Below are 15,990 nucleotides of genomic sequence, written 5' to 3' on the forward strand. Positions count from 1 at the left end.
TTCACCTCCCTCCCATTCTCACTCTTTTCTCCCTTTCTCTTCTCCTATTCATCCCTTCTGTTCTACTTCTCTGTTTCTCTCTCTCTCTAACCCCTCTGTCCTTTCTGTCTCTTTCTCTCCCCTCTTCCTTACTCCCTCCTCCTCCTCCTCCTTCTACTCGCCTGTCTTTCTCTGTCCTGCCCAGCCACCTTTCTCTCCAACTCTCTCCGTATCTCCCTCACTCTGCGTAACCTGAGCGGGGCGCGAGGCAGTCATGCAGAGCACAGCGGGGCCTGGTCAGCCTGTAATTAACAGCTGTCAGAGAGAGGCCGCAACCTGGGTGGCATGAAGAGGGGAGGGGGAGGCAGGGATGATGGAGGGAGGAGTGAGGGGATAAGCTAGAACTGTGTCCACAACAATTGCAGCAGGACATGATCTTCTGCACTCTCTGTGTACCTCTGTGTTAAATTAGGACAGTTATTGCTCCTACAAGACAGTATAATTTCTTTTTTACAGGGGGGCTGCATTAATTTTAAGTTGTTTGTTAATGGCATGGGCCAAAACAATTAGCTTCTTTAAATAGACCCACCATCACCTTTAAATCAGACTTATTTACACGATACACATCTTGCCTTGATGTATTTTTTCTATATAGACAGAAATATAAAAATGACAGCTTGTGCTTTAGAGCTATTTTAATGCTGAACAGCAGTGTACACAGCTTCCCAAAGCCTCGCTTTGCCTCTGAGCTTTGCCAGGTTTGATACCTTCATGCCCGTGCAGAGACCAAAACCTGTACCCACAGACCGTTTATGGCAGCCTGTGCTATTGCCAGAGATGATACACGTGGAAGAAGAAGAGCAGGACGGGGGCGGGTAAACTGTTCGTCAAGAAATTACAGCAAAACATCACTGAAAAGTCTAATTAACAATTTTTAAAAAAACGTGTCCTGGTCACAATGCTTAGTCAAAACATTAAGGGAAATAAAAAAACAACAGAAAATATTTTTTTAGAGTGATCTGACTGATATCTCCATTATGACATCTGTAACGTCTGCATAAAAAAATGTTATTCTATATGTTAAACCAATAAGATATGTCCCATAAACTTTTGAGTTTAAGATACATTAGTATATAGTTTACCTTGATTAATTGCTGTTTCTCATCACAGCCTTTATGCTAACTGACTCTAATTCTGTACTTTAAGCATTAGTAATCAATTTTATTCACTCATCATAAAATCATACTAATCCTTCAAATCTCTCTGATGTAAAGAACTTGCAGAATTGACAAATAAAGGTTAAAAGTCGCAAAGTAATGAGTGAGGGCATGGCACATGCCAACTGCTGTCTTACCCTCTCGAGGGCTGGCTGGGTGAGGACTCATAGTGAAACAGTCCCTGGTGTGGTTGCATGTCCACTGGCATTGGAGCTCAGAGACCTACTGCTCCCTTTACACCGTGGACCTGAAACAGCGAGGACATGGATAGAGTGAAGAGAGGAAATCCAAACAAACCCAACCCAACCAAACTAAACTAAACTGCACCAGAAAGAAAATCCAAACAGGCAAAAACAATTGTGGTTGGGGAAAATAAGAATATGTAGGATCTTAATAACAGGCCAAACCAAACCAAGCAAAACAGTTCGGGAGCAAAATAAGATCTTTGAAAAGCTTCAGTCATATTTATTTTAAACAGAGCTAGTACTATTCTATCCTAAAGTAAAACTAGAAATGCAAAAAATGCAGATTTCACTTATAGAGAGTATAAATAAAAATTTGCAGGTGTTACATCTGCTTCAATCAGTTTCACGCATCATTTTGCAATAATGATTTAAAGAAAATATAAGAACTGCGTGCTATATTTAGACAAACGAAACATGATATGCATGTCATTCCTTAAAACTAACATAAATGTTGTCTTAATTGCAACTTCATCTAGCGTAAGGAATAGACAAAGAGTGTTTACACAAAATACTGACTCATATCTGTGGAATCTAAACTTGTTGCTTTGATTACATCACGTTTTTCCAGTTATTTAGCTTTCTGTTTTTAATGGAGCTGAAACATTTAAAAAAAAAGTTTAAAAGGGCCCTGTTCCACCAGTGATGACTTCATACACGTCAGATACTTTAAAGGCAGGGGAATGTACTGATGCGCCCTCATAAACTCCTACACATTTCACAAAACCCTGTGACACAAACTGTGGGCTTGGCTGTAATCTCGCTTCTCTAAACACAGTCTTGCACCCCAAACGCCACTGAAAGACACTGAAACCTGCTGCACCTTCCCATCCTGGTGGAAAGTAGTGATCACCATGAAAAAGACATATGCAGAGGAAGCTTATAGTTAGTGGATGCTAACAGATTAAAATGAGAGTAGAACAGAGAAGCCTTTTGTATGAAGCTCATATTGAAAGTGTATCTTTCAGCAAGAGTGTATGTGTAAGGTAATTCTAGCTGAGCGCTCGTAGGAACAAGCACCTGCTCATTACATGCAACCGCATCAGTGCAAGTACTAATATTGGGAACTGAGGCCTTGTACATGTTAAGAGAGGTAATTATGACCAAAAAAATTACTGCACACACTCTCACACTTACCACAAATGGAGTGCATAGTGTTGAAATGAGTCACGATCTTTTCTAAAAATCCTTTTATTGTTTGTGTATATTCTTTAATTCGTATGCGCTCTGCAACAAAACACATTAATTGTTAATGTTTATAAGTCAGATTTTCATATGGCGCAATCTTTGGTGCAGTTTTAAGACCCCGACCCGCATTAGGAATCAAAACCTCACGCTGCTGCTGTGCTGCTGCGTGACAAGCTTTCAAAAGTCGCTGTCCAGTGCAGATGAAAGCGGACTGCCCCGAAATGTAGTAGGGCAAGTGTTAAAAGGGCAGTAGGGACCTATTTAAGCCCGCAAGCCACCAGGGGGATTTGATACACAAAGTTAGCAAGTGGCTAAATGACGTGGGCGGTCCGCAGCTAATTGCACATGTTTAGCTCCAACTTCGGATGTGTGTATGATAATTAGTGCTAAATGGAGATCTCACCAAGCATCTCAGCTGTCCAGAACTAATAAATACCAAGAAGGGGGTCCCCGAACAGCCTGACACACACATTCTGACACACCTGTCAGTATTTGCAGGGGGTGGCATAATAACCCTGTGGCCACAAAGAGTGCAGAGAATGTGTGTGTGTGTGTGTGTGTGTGTGTGTGTGTGTGTGTGTGTGTGTGTGTGTGTGTGTGTGTGAATGATATCCAGCTTGCTACCATGGTTGTTCACCACTATCGGGTGAGGATATTTTACCCAGTTCTCACAACATCAAAGTGACGTTCGACTGTAAACGTATTAAGTTTAAGGTTAATATTAGGTTGGGTTCGGCCCATTAGTTGTAACAAGTGAAGATGCTAAAAGCAGAGAACTCTGTACTGTGCAAGCCCAGTAGCAAGTGTGTGTGTGAGAGGGGAGTTCTGGGGACAAATGTATTTGCAGTGAAGTGTGTGTGTGTGTGTGTGTGTGTGTGTGTGTGTGTGTGTGTGTGTGTGTGTGTGTGTGTGTGTGTGTGTGTGTGTGTGTGACATGATAAGTTGCGGCAGATCCTAGAGAAACAGTGAATAATGTATGAGACCACCTGCACATAAGGAAGTTGGAATTTTTTGAAAAATACATTTGTGAGGTAGCAAGTGTGTGTGAGTGTGTGTGTGTTGCTGTTGTAGTACTATATACACTCTCTCAATTCTGTGTTGTGAAATTATTTGCACACAGTTAATAGTGAATTAGTAAGTAATGAAACAGCATAAATGTTGAGTCTGAACAACTCTAAAAATTACATTGATAAATTTTGCTAATTTACAACAGCAAATACACTTTGATAGAAACAGTTTTCCACCTTCTATCTTGCAAAATACCAAAAACATTTAAAGTACTAAACTACGTCCTGTAAAGTATTTGTTTTTACTACAATACCTCCATGTTTTATATAAATAAGAAGTTGTTTATATAGTCATGGTGAAGCACAGATTTTAGATTTGGCTTTGGTTAAATGTGAAAAATGAAACTTGTAGAAGAAGAAGACACAAATTCCCCCGTAAAGTCTGATGAACAGGTGTTTAAATTCAAACTGCATTTATGATTTGTCTTTGTGATACGTTACCAGGATTTAGCGAGTGTTTTTATCTTAGTTAAGCTTTTTAATTAGAAATGATTGATAATGATTTATTTATAATTTTCCCTAACCTTGTCCAAAATGTCCTAAAAGTGGAATGTGAACATTTAGTTACATTTTTTATGTATTTACTGATCACTTTCAGATACGGAAAACTGTATAATATGCACGATTAATACATGAATCTATCTATTGTAGTAGTGCATATAAGGAATTTATGTTTTGTTAATCTGCACTGATGTATGGTTCCATATATGTGCAGTGCTGACACAGGTGTCCTGGCATTTTGCTATTTTAGCTCAATATTTTGTGAGAAACTCTAAAGGATTTTGCGCCCCAGTATAATTTTGTGGTGCTGGGTTTGAGAGGGATCGGGCAGCAGCATATTAAAAACCCCAAGGCCATAAATCAAATGGCTAACTAAACAAGTGTGATCCACTGCAGCACAGTGAACTGGGTAAGAACCCGGGAGCTGAGGATGAGGACAGGATGTCCAGCCACTTTCTACACCCAAAACCTCCCCTCACTAACCCATACACACAGGCCACACCTAACAGCCAGACATCTCCAACCGTGCACAGTTACTCAGTCCTAAGCATCATCAACCAAACACAGGAATATGACGAAACCAGTGTGAAAAAACATGAATGTATTCATGGATGTCTTTCCAAGTCCCTGCTGGCAGTTGGATGGTATCCTGGATGGAGATATTAGCTGAGCTTCCCACAATTACTGGATATTTTTAAGCAGTGACTGTGGTTTATCGTAATAAATTTCCAATCCCACGTACTCACTTACACGCCAGACTAACACAGTTTACCACCAATAAATAAAATACGGTTTTGGGTCCTCAATGGACTATTAGTCATTCACTGTCAGAGATTCAGCCACTGCACTATAAAGAAGCACCAACTACACGGTTTTACTAACTACAAGAGCCGATCTTATCTTATCTTATGTTTTTTCTTTGACAGATTTGTGTAACATTTAAATTAAAGAAAAAAATGTTGATTTGACAAAAAATAAAAGTTGTAGAGAATTCAATTGAATTGGCAATGATTGTAATTTAGATGTTAATGCTAAAATATGAGTCATAAAGTCAGTGAAAAACAGTTTATAAATACAGTGTATAAACATTTAATTAACTTGCATGAAGCAACTTTAATTTGAAAGCTGACAGGAACATGGCCAAGAGAACATGCTTCTTTTAGTGCACAGTATATTAAATACTACTCATCAGATCAAAACCATCAACTTTTACACGTCTTTGATGTGAATTTGTCCCAGTAAATTCACTTCTCAGGTGACGGTTTCTCTCTGTGCTGTACAAAGAGAAACGTTGTTGAGTCCTGCACAGTTTGGCCATTTGTGACATTCCCATAAAGCGTCCGTCCTCCTCCCTCGAAGTCTCCAGAGAGAACGGACATTTCCACAGGTCACTGGTCGTGTCAGACAAAGGGCCCTGCTCCACTCCGTGTCTCCACTCCTCTACTCTTGAGTGTAACATTAAACTGGGGCTCACACATATCACCCCCCCCCAGCTCCCTCTACATTGTGTGTGTTATTACTCAGAGAGAATAAAAACAGCTTACATAAAACGCAACATGTCTACGGAGCATGTTGCAGCGTAAACACCCATCTCGGAGCATTTTCTCCTCACCCCCACCCTCTCCCTCGTTCCCTTCTTTCCTCCTCTCATTCAGTCTTTCCCATTGCCCTGTATCTCTATCTCGAGCTATCTCCTGCTCTCTCTTCTCCCCCCCGCCGCCGCCTCCACCCTCTCCCTCATTCCCTCTCTCGGCTCATTCCTGCTCTTGCGACCTCTCCCTGGCCCCTCCCCCTCTTGGCGGAGCTGCAGTCGAGGTGGGTGTTCTCTTGCTGTTATGACTTGAGAGACGATAATGGCAGCTATAATGTAGCCAGCCGTTCCTGATGTGGCTGGGCTTGTGGGGGATTCTGTTGTGTTAGGGCTGGAGACGGAGCAGAGGGGGTGGAGGGTGGTGGGGGTGGAGAAGGCGGGGCTCGGGCCCTCAGCCAACCACAATCCAGATTCTACCTCCTTTTAGTTTTCTTTTTCTTCTTCTTCTTCTTTCTTTCTCTCCTCACCCACTGACTTTCATGGCCCTGTTGTTTTCCTTCAGTGGTAAACTTTGTTTTTAAATTCTGGCTTTGTTTTTGTAACCCCCCCACCCAACACACAGACTATCCCCCTCCCTGCTTTTCTCCCCCACCCTCCCTTCCCTATGTTTTTTGCCCCTTTTACCCAGACTCTGAATTCCAACCAGCTGCTGTACTGTGATGGGGCCAAAGGTGTGACCACCGAAAGGCCACGGGCCTGGAGACATCTCTGTAAAGTACAATAAGCTCTGCTGCTGCACAGAAGATTAATGTCCGGTCTGCAAGACGAACAGCCACTTTAAGTTTGATTTAACTTTTGATTTCAACTTCTTAAAATTCTTGTGCTTACAGCTGACATTTACAATACGAATTAAAACTTGTATTGTGACATGGAAACAAGTTGCAGCTACTCTGCAACTAAGGCTGGGAAGGTAATTGGTATTACTGTTTGTTTCTGCTTTAACATCAGCTTTCCAATAGAGTTTAGTGTGTTATGAAGATACAATCATAGTAAAAACCCTTGTTGTGCATCTTCAGAGCTATGTTCAAAAGGAATTCTAGCACACTTTAATCAATTTAGGGTTTATTTTGTAAAATCACAGAGATTAAACTCATGCTTGGAAAATTGATTTTTGCATTTTGTACACAGACTTTTTAGTAAAATTATTTCTCTGTTAACATTACGAAAATACAACCTATTTAGTAGGTGCATTGAGGATAAAGGATCCCTGAAGCCCTAAACTAATGTTTACTAGACCGGCACTGTGGTTTAATATAGTCAACACCGTAACCCTGGTTTCAACCCCACAGATTCACACCTCACATATCCCTGTACTGTAAACTGTGGGCTGTGGAAGCTGTGGTGCTGATGTCTCGGTGCTGGGGTTTGCACCTTGTCAAAATGGCAGAATGAAACGCTGATCCCTTGTTGCTACACAGTCGGAGTGACTGATGACAGACATTAGAGGGTTTGAGCGCGGCTCTTCAACATGACTACAAACAGTAGAAGCAGGAGCCGAGTTAAACCGAGCAAGGTAGAAAAGATTCGAGCAAACAGCGACTGATGAGTCTTAGGTGACGTTTTTGTTTTTTAAAGTTAAGCATGTTTTTATTTTCATTATAACACAATGAACATGCTAAGTGAGCAGCAGTGCAAATGTGAAGAGGCAGAGAAGAACAAAGATGCTAAATACACAGATGAACCACTGTTGGTATAAAACCCACCATCATTTACTCTCACTCCTTTGTAGTTGCATGTACAGTAAAATACTGCATTAGCTATATATTCCTGATTACTATTTTGCCACTTTGGTAACTGCGGGTTTCATCAGTCAGTGACTTGGTAGTGTTTGTTTTAGGCTTAGGAGTGGTTCACCTCTCCTTGTTTTCCTTTGCCTGTGCAAGCACAGCGTTGTATGTGCCGGCCACTAAGCAGCTCTTTTCTCAAAAGCAACAGCTTTCTCAGAGTCTGCTACGTTGGGATTCAAACCAACAACTCTACCAAGATGACCAGTGTGGTAACATTAACTCATGTGAGTGTGTTTCCTTCCTTTTCAGTCTCCCCATAATGTGCCGTTCATTCACTCGTCCACAATCCCACATTTTCTCTGTCCTCTCACCAGGCCACCCACCCGCCATCCTGCACATACCTGTGGTTTCCTGTACCCCGCTCTTCTCATGTCCTCCCTCCTCTCACTTTACCCCCCCCGCACACACGCCTTCCTCTCTACCTCTGTCTAACATGTACTGTAAGATCAAACTCTTGTCTCCTTCTACTTCTTTTACCACTGCATGCCAACGTATCAGGTACGTAATGCCCCGACCACAAATATTTCTTTGAACTCCTTTTAAGGAGGAGAGCCGGAGGAAACGAGGAGGAAAAAGGAGGGAGAGAGAGGCATGGATGGATAAAGCAGATGAGAGCTTGATTCACACAGCTGGCTCCCAGCTGTAGACCGAGGTAGCATGCAGAAACGCTCCATCTATAAACAACTACGAGCCCAACCCCCTTTTAAAAGAAAGAGAACAAAGCTTTGTCATAGTAAATCCAGCTAAGCCGTCAGTCCTGAACATCACCCAACTGCTTGCTGACCTTTTCCTACCATGCCTTCTGCAGTGCTATGTCATTTTCTCTGCTAGCCTTTGTCCGCTTTACTCGTCTACTGTCACTGAGCTGAGGTACGAATCCGATCTTGTAAATCTTCTCCAGTCAATCATCTCCCTGACGCCAACAAAAGGAAACTGTCTTGCGCAGACACTCGAACTCGAACTCGAAACACACTGAAACAGGGAACAAAACCAGATAATAATCTGTTCAGTTTATAGAAAGACCGCAGTGATTATAAGAAAAATAATAATCCTAACAGTCTTGGGTGGGCAGGCGATATTTATAGCCAACCTGCTGCTACGTATATTCCTTAGCTGTATAACACAGCTGGAAGCGAGGGCGGAGTGAGAGGAGGTGGAAAACTCATGAGAGAAAAGAGACAGAGACAGAGGGGCTCCAGAGGATGGAAGGGGGGCTGCACATGTGGGGGCGGATACCCAGTGCATGTGTGTGGCTGAGAGCACGACAGACAAAGAAAAGCAGAAAGCGAGACACAGACAGGAGAGTACACCAGCACTGCGTCCGCATCTTAATGTGTGCGTGCGTGTGTTTGTATACGCTGTGTAGGAGAAACAGCGCTGCAGTCGGTCCAAACAACACAGCAGCAGGCGAGGCCTGCAGGCCCCCAGATGAACAGGCTGACCACAGCTTTGACAGAGGGGAAACAAGGATATACAGGATACAGACAAAACATCCATAAAGCTGACCCGACCAGATTAATCAACAGAAATCGGTGTCATTTTTTGCCCGCTAACATTTTCATTCATCATTCGTTCGTCTTTTGTTTCAGGTTGTGAAGCGGGTCACAAAAATCAAAAAGGATGGATAGGAATAGATTAGGGTAACTGCAGTAACCATGCAGATATGTTCGTGTTGTCACAACTCAATATCAGAGATGTAGAATTTATCCAGAATTATTTATCTAAAAATAAAAAAAAAGGTCAGAAAGAAGCCACATCTGCAGTCGAGACATTGTAAATTTGGTCTCTTTCCAAATAAACAATACTGAGAGCTCTTCGTCAACAGGAAGATACAAATCAAACCTAAAAGTTGTCAAACCTCTCACTAAATCAGACTTAAATGATAACAGGAGGTCTGTACATTGAAAAAATAAAAAGGAAAATTGTGCCAAAGCAGAAGTAAACCCCTGTAACACAAGGACATTAGAACATTTCCTTATGATTTAAATGAATTTAATCAGGACCAATCTGATCAAAGACCAGCTATCAGACATTATTTTTTTTATAATATAGTAGTTACTATAATTAGCTAGTATGATATTTAGTTACTGCCATGACCATATGCAAAAACTGAGTTATCACAGGTTGACGTCCAACTGACCTCAAACTGTCGGAGCAGATGTGAGTCATAAGTGGAAAGTTCAGATCAAACAGCACTCCACAGATGTGGCACTCCACTCTCACAGCCTGGTCGGACAGTTTAATCAAAAATATTCAGGGATTCAAGTGTGGCGTGGTAATAGTCACTGCTGCAGCCTTCTCCAGATACTCTGAAGCTGAGATGAGGGGTAAGCTCACAGAGGTCAGCTTCAAACCTGTAGTCTCCAGCCCAAACAGACTCTGCACAGCTCCCTCTGGAGAGACGAACGTTTCATACAAGCGTTTTTATTAATTTGCTTATAACCGACTTCACCTTTAACATCAATACAATCTTCTTCTTCTTCTTCTACCTCCAGGGCATTTGATTCAGAAATCTTGATAATGGACATTATGAGTTTCTTATGTTATTAACATACACTGTTGCTCTCCAAAACAAACCAGTCACTCTCTCTTTTTCTCTGCTCAGCGTGTAAACTGTACTTTGTAATTTGTCCCGGCAGCTGAACACACATGCGGAGACTTGTCTTCATCAGTTCACAGTTGTATGACTGAATGTGCACACCTGTGTGTCTCTGTGGTGTGAGTATGTGTGTGTGTGCACCCCTGATAAGGGTCATTGTATTTTACTGCGTTATATCATCACTTTCACACTTTCTCTAAACCTGCCCCATGTCCCTCTTTCCGCCCTTGACTCCCAACAGTTCCCATGCTCCTCTCATTTATGTGTCTGCACCTTTCTAAAGTTTTTTTCTAAAGAGTTTTTTTTCTCCAGTTTTCCAGTTGCCTGCTCATTTTGACGGCTGTTTTGTCCACGTTTTACAAAAAAAGCATTTACCAGAACCTTCATATGCAAAACTATTTGTCTCACTCCTAACTCATCTCCTTCCTGTGCCTGGGGAGTCTGCAATAAATGATAAATCATAAAAGAACTGATGACTGATATGCTATGATGTGAATTTGATTATGCAAAACAGTAGGGATGAATATAATGTTCTTCAATTTCATTCTGTTTGCCACTTACTCAAACAAACCTCATGATTTTACAGAGTGAACAAATTACTGAGCAACTATTTCAATCATACACTGTGATATCCTGTAAAATATGCACTTCTCCTGTGTGGTCCTTCTCAGAGCTGCTGACTTCATAAGTAATATATCACAGGCGTTTAGTTTAATACCCAGATGTTGGTAAGGACAAGGCATCCAGGCTGTTAGCTTTTAATTGGCTGGGATCCCTGAGCTGATGTTTGGAGCTTAGCATGTGACTCAGGCAGACACACACGCAGGCAAAAGCCGCACACACTTTTTCTGAACGAATGAAAGGCTTGGCCAGGTTCTGAGAGGGTGGCAGTCACATATGCTGTCAGGAAGAATGAGTCGTGGCTGTTCAGAGGAGTCTACAAACTAAACATGTACACACACACACACACACACACAAACACGTAGACATCCCTGAGATCCCAGGACTAACTGACGCCACTCTGCTGACAGCAGCCGTGATATCTGTCGAGCTGATTATTACAGTGTGAAATAAAAAGATGGATGCTTGAGAAAGAAGGAAAGAAAAAGAGAGAGGGAGGTGCGAGAGCGAGGAAGAGTGTGTGCAAGTGTGTGAGCAAGAGATGAGAGAGAGTGTGTGTCTTGAGTTCCCAACAGGGCTGTAATTAAAGTGGCATTAACATAACTAAAAGGCAACAAATCAGGTAATCAGCTGGCTGTGAATTGGAGAGCGGAGGAGTTTAAAACAAACACACACACACACACACACAACTGATGTTTGCACACATTCATACAGGAAAATAAAAATACACTTATTGAAGCCACATTTTAGGTTTTGCTCTCAAACTGATGCACAAATGTGTGAGATCAAGAACAGATGAGAAATGAGAGATTTAAACTGCAGCTCATTAGAACTGGTTATGAAATCAAACCTTAAGCTGGGAAAACATTTTTCAAAATACACTAATTTGTAGCGTGTGAGACCACACACATAAAAAAAACAAAAAACAAAAAACAAAAAACGCCTTCATCCGTTTTGTGACTTATTTTATGTCAGTGAACGCGTCGCAGGTTACACAATGACAAAAACCGAGCTCAGAACTGTCACTCAAGCTTTTCTTCTGATTCTTCTGAGCGTCCACTTATAGCGTGCATTCAAGTCTCACTTGTTCTGTGCGCGCTATTAGACATTCAAGAAAAACAAAAGATGGAAAACGCACTCTGGCTGTGAAAGAAAGGCTGAATTAGGGAACTGGAGATGAGCAATACTTCTGCCAGTGTTTGCAGGACTTTTACTTTTGTTTGTGTACGTTTGTGTTTGTCAGACAAGTTATCATCATGAAAAATTACAAATGATAATTTGCCCTTAGAGTAAAAGACTATTGAACTTTGGCTGACATGTAAACAATCACTAAAATCATCAGTGTCTTTAGTAAATACCTACAGTACGTGTGGTGTGTTTTGAGAAGGCACACACAGGAATCATGCTTGTTATCCAACATGTTGGCTCATATCTTCAGTTTTCCATTCACATAAGTTATATAAAGTAATTCTGCCTGCCTTCATCACACAGATAAGATAATACTCATTCTTACTAACTGCAGAGGTATGTCAACAGCTGGGAGGCAGGAATTGTTAATTTAACAATTATAATAACTGTTTCACTGTTTCAAGGTGATTTTCTCAAACGTTTTCTGAAATGCATCCAGTGTGTTTTGTAGGACGTAAGTAAAAAAGCAATGTGTTATGATGAGAAACACTGGCTGTAAACAAATAGTGTATGTGGCATGAGAGTTATCTATATAAATATATACAAGTACGAGGCTTTTCAGCTGGTTCCAATGTCCCTTCCCACATTTCGTTCAGCCTCTGATTTGTAAAGCCATTGTAACCCTGTTCATCTGGAATGGAATAAGTGATGTCATTTTGCCGGCAGAGAAACAAATAAAAGCAAAGGTGCCCACCCAAAAACACTGCACACCAAGGTTGCAAATGTTAAAACAGAGCATAAAGAAAGGTTCATCGCACGGAGCAGTACGATGAAAGAACGGTGTGACAACAGAGGTGACTGCCAGCGATGTTTGTTGGTAGTTTCTAGCATTTTATTCATCATAAATAGTTTCTTACCTGACAACCACAGTTTCTATGTTGTGTTAAGGAAACATGGACCAGATTGCACATGGGCCACACTGCTTATGCAACAGTCAACAAACATTTTCTAAGGATTATCGTTAATTACTCGTTTCCAGTTCCATCTGGTCAAAGACAAGTCAGATAAAGATGTTTCGCTTTCTGTCAAATGCTGCTGTTCTCACCAGAAAATGTAGGCGATGTTTTGCAATCACAGAAGCTTTCTGCTATTTGTACATGTAAACAACTGATCCTATCTCATGCATGAGGAAGGGGCTCCCTTTCACTGCGTCTCAGTCCTGAATTCCAGTCTGTATCTCCGTGCAGTGCTCAGTGATGCGCAGGGAGCACACGCACGCACGCACGCATAAAGCAGACACTCACATAAACACTCGCTCTTTCTCGTACACAAACTTAAGCGCAGAAAGGTATACTGTACACAGTGCACAATTATTTACACATCAGCTGTCATACATGTACGGACGAGACATCGAGCTATAATGTGCACACAGGCACAGAAACATGCAAATGTATACAAACAAATACACACACGGGGAACTGAGAGGGCGGCTGAAGGCCCCCGATGACCCAAGGACCTGATGTGACAAACACAATGAAGAGGGCAGAGTTTACGTCAGCCTCTATTCAACGGCTTGCTAAAGACACACAGTGCACACACTCGCACATGCACCTTGTGTGTGTCGTACGTTATCACTGAAGAATATTCAATCAAGCGTTTTTGTGTAGGAAGATGTGGCCTGTTAGAATAATTATAAAAAATTAAAATAAAAACAGAAAACCTACACAATTTGACAAGTATTATTAAAATTAGTGAAGCAAATGTTTTACTTTCTACATTGAACATTTGGAGATTCAGCCACTACACACATGCAGGAGCCAGGGTTTAAACTTCTTGCTCTAGTTCTTTTAGAACAAATCATTTTGTTTCTGAACTACCAAGTTCACCTCTATAAATTTCTTTCCAGGGGGAAAGAAGTGTGGCGTTCTCCCTATATTTAAGGCTGTCTCCTCTTCACTCGTGATGGCTGGCTCTTAAGTGCACAATAAACTCCCTCCATTTACAAAGAGGTCGGACAAGACAGAGTACAAGTTATTTCTTGGCAAGCATGACCCAAACCTTAAGTGCCTAAAAATATAAAGTAGATGCTTCAGCCAAGTGAGTGTTCAAGGATACTCTACTCAAATGTATTTGATATTGTTGTATATTCTCAATGCTAAATAAAAACCGAGCTGTTGGACCTGTAGGGAAAATTAACGCTAAAGAGGGGACCAAAGAGAGTGCACTTTTCCAAAGTTTTCTGTCGAGAGAAAAAGGGTACAGTGATTCAGTTGAGATGGAAAAAATCTGGCGGCAGTAATGCTGCTGTGCAGCGGGTGACTCAAAGTCTGTGTGTGGTATTCATGCCCTCTTTTCTCTTTTACAAAGGAGGAATGGGGGGAATCAGAGGGGATAAGAAAAAAGAGAAAGAGCAGGACAGAGAAGAAGAGAAAATGAGAGCAACAAAGGGAAACAACGGAAAGAAAAAGCAAGTCGATGGAAGAAGAGAAAGAGAAAAAAGAGAGAGTAAAAGAGAGCAGGCAGCGTTGAACGGCACTATGCTTGAGCAGTCCTTTTGACTGACAAGAGAAGGACTGGAGACCTATTGTGGAAATCCCATTCCTCACTGTATTGTCCGACCTTATCAATGCAGGGTCAAAAGGAACAACGGCGAACACTCCCATGAGTTCTCATTTGGTCCGAGTGTAGCTTCTCACAACAAGGAGGACACACAGGTGTTGATCATCAGGCAAAAAGCTTCTTGTTAAGAAAAAGCATTTATCATTTGACACTTAAGTATTTATGATAATACACTGACTCTTTTTTGTTCCGATTCAGCTTTAGAAACATTTTTAGGGTGCTGAAAAAAAAAAGATTCAATTTGTTTTATCTGAAATTTATGTTACATCGTCCTCTTTTAATTTGATGATTATTTGATGTACAATAATGCACATTTTCTCTTTTGAGAGATAAGAGCATTGATGCTTCTCTCATGTCTCTCTCTGTTAAATGTGAAACTAAGTTAGCTTAGCTTAAAAAAAAAGACTGGAAACACCTGGCTCAGCTCTACCCCATGTTAAAAGACACACTAACATCCTTAAAGTCTTAAAGCTCACAGATTAACAAATCGTAGCTTGTTTAAGTGTCATAAGTTTTTATAAGGGTTATAAGAAGGACTATTTCTTGACTGAGTGCTAAACTGTCAAGTCGTCCATAGTCGTAGTGTCCATTTCTGCAAAAGCAACAACTAAAATAATAATTACTCTGTGCCACTATACTATTTAATGAGTACAACAACTGCAGTCCAACTACCCCAGTTTCAGGATTCGACTGCCACTGAAGCAGAGCCAAGTGAAAACTATACCAACCCTACTCCATGCACACTGTAAATGCCTCCAGCAGCTATCAGTAAATAGTAGCTGCAGTAATGTCCAACATCCCAAGTCCCACATGAACTTTAACTAGAACTGCTTTGTTAACGTTCCCTCAGAGTCTGCAAACGTTTTATCCATATCACTCCCGGCTGATGGGCCGACAAAGAAAATTCCACCTGTGCAACGGCAAAAAAAAAACAAAAAAAAACTCTCTGCTCTTGGGTCACCAGACGTTTCTTATTCATTATCAGCTATAAAGCCTGACAAAGAGAAGGCTTCTAGCCCTTCATCTGCCTCTTCACTCCCTCGCTCCCTCTCTCTTCCTGCAGCTCTTCATGGAGAACAGAGAGGGGAATCAATCAGTGGCTGAAAAGGTTAAAGCGCAGGCGAGGGCCGGAGATCCTGCGTCTGCCAGGGGCACCTGAAGAGGGGCAAACATTTACCGGCAAAGAAAAGAGAGGTAAAAAAAAAAAAAATCAACAGCCTGGCCGAGAGCTGCAGGGTCTGTGGTGAGTGGTAGTGTAGAGCCCTTGGAGAGTTTGTCTTGTAATTGAGTCAATTGTTGACCCCCTGTTCAGCCTACCTCCGCAAATCTTGGGAGGAAAAGCCTGGCGAATAATTAATGTTCTCTCTCCTTCTCTCCCTCTTTCTCCTAATCAATCCATCTCCCACTCCTCTTCACTTTCCCCTTCTCCTTCCCTTGTTTTCTGTTGTCTC

At 41.5% G+C, this 15,990-nt stretch overlaps 1 protein-coding gene across 1 annotated transcript in view; it reads right to left on the bottom strand.

The window, feature by feature from the left end:
* gli1 (GLI family zinc finger 1) overlaps positions 1 to 15,990 on the bottom strand; it is a 43,405-nt gene that overhangs the window by 9,643 nt on the left and 17,772 nt on the right. The window contains exon 2 of the mRNA XM_026348946.1: positions 1,334 to 1,443. Coding sequence (XP_026204731.1) covers positions 1,334 to 1,404 — 71 coding nt within the window. The 5' untranslated portion in view covers positions 1,405 to 1,443. The remainder of the gene's footprint in view (positions 1 to 1,333; positions 1,444 to 15,990) is intronic.

This window comes from Anabas testudineus, chromosome 5 (assembly GCF_900324465.2).
Source record: "Anabas testudineus chromosome 5, fAnaTes1.2, whole genome shotgun sequence".
NCBI lineage: Eukaryota > Metazoa > Chordata > Actinopteri > Anabantiformes > Anabantidae > Anabas > Anabas testudineus.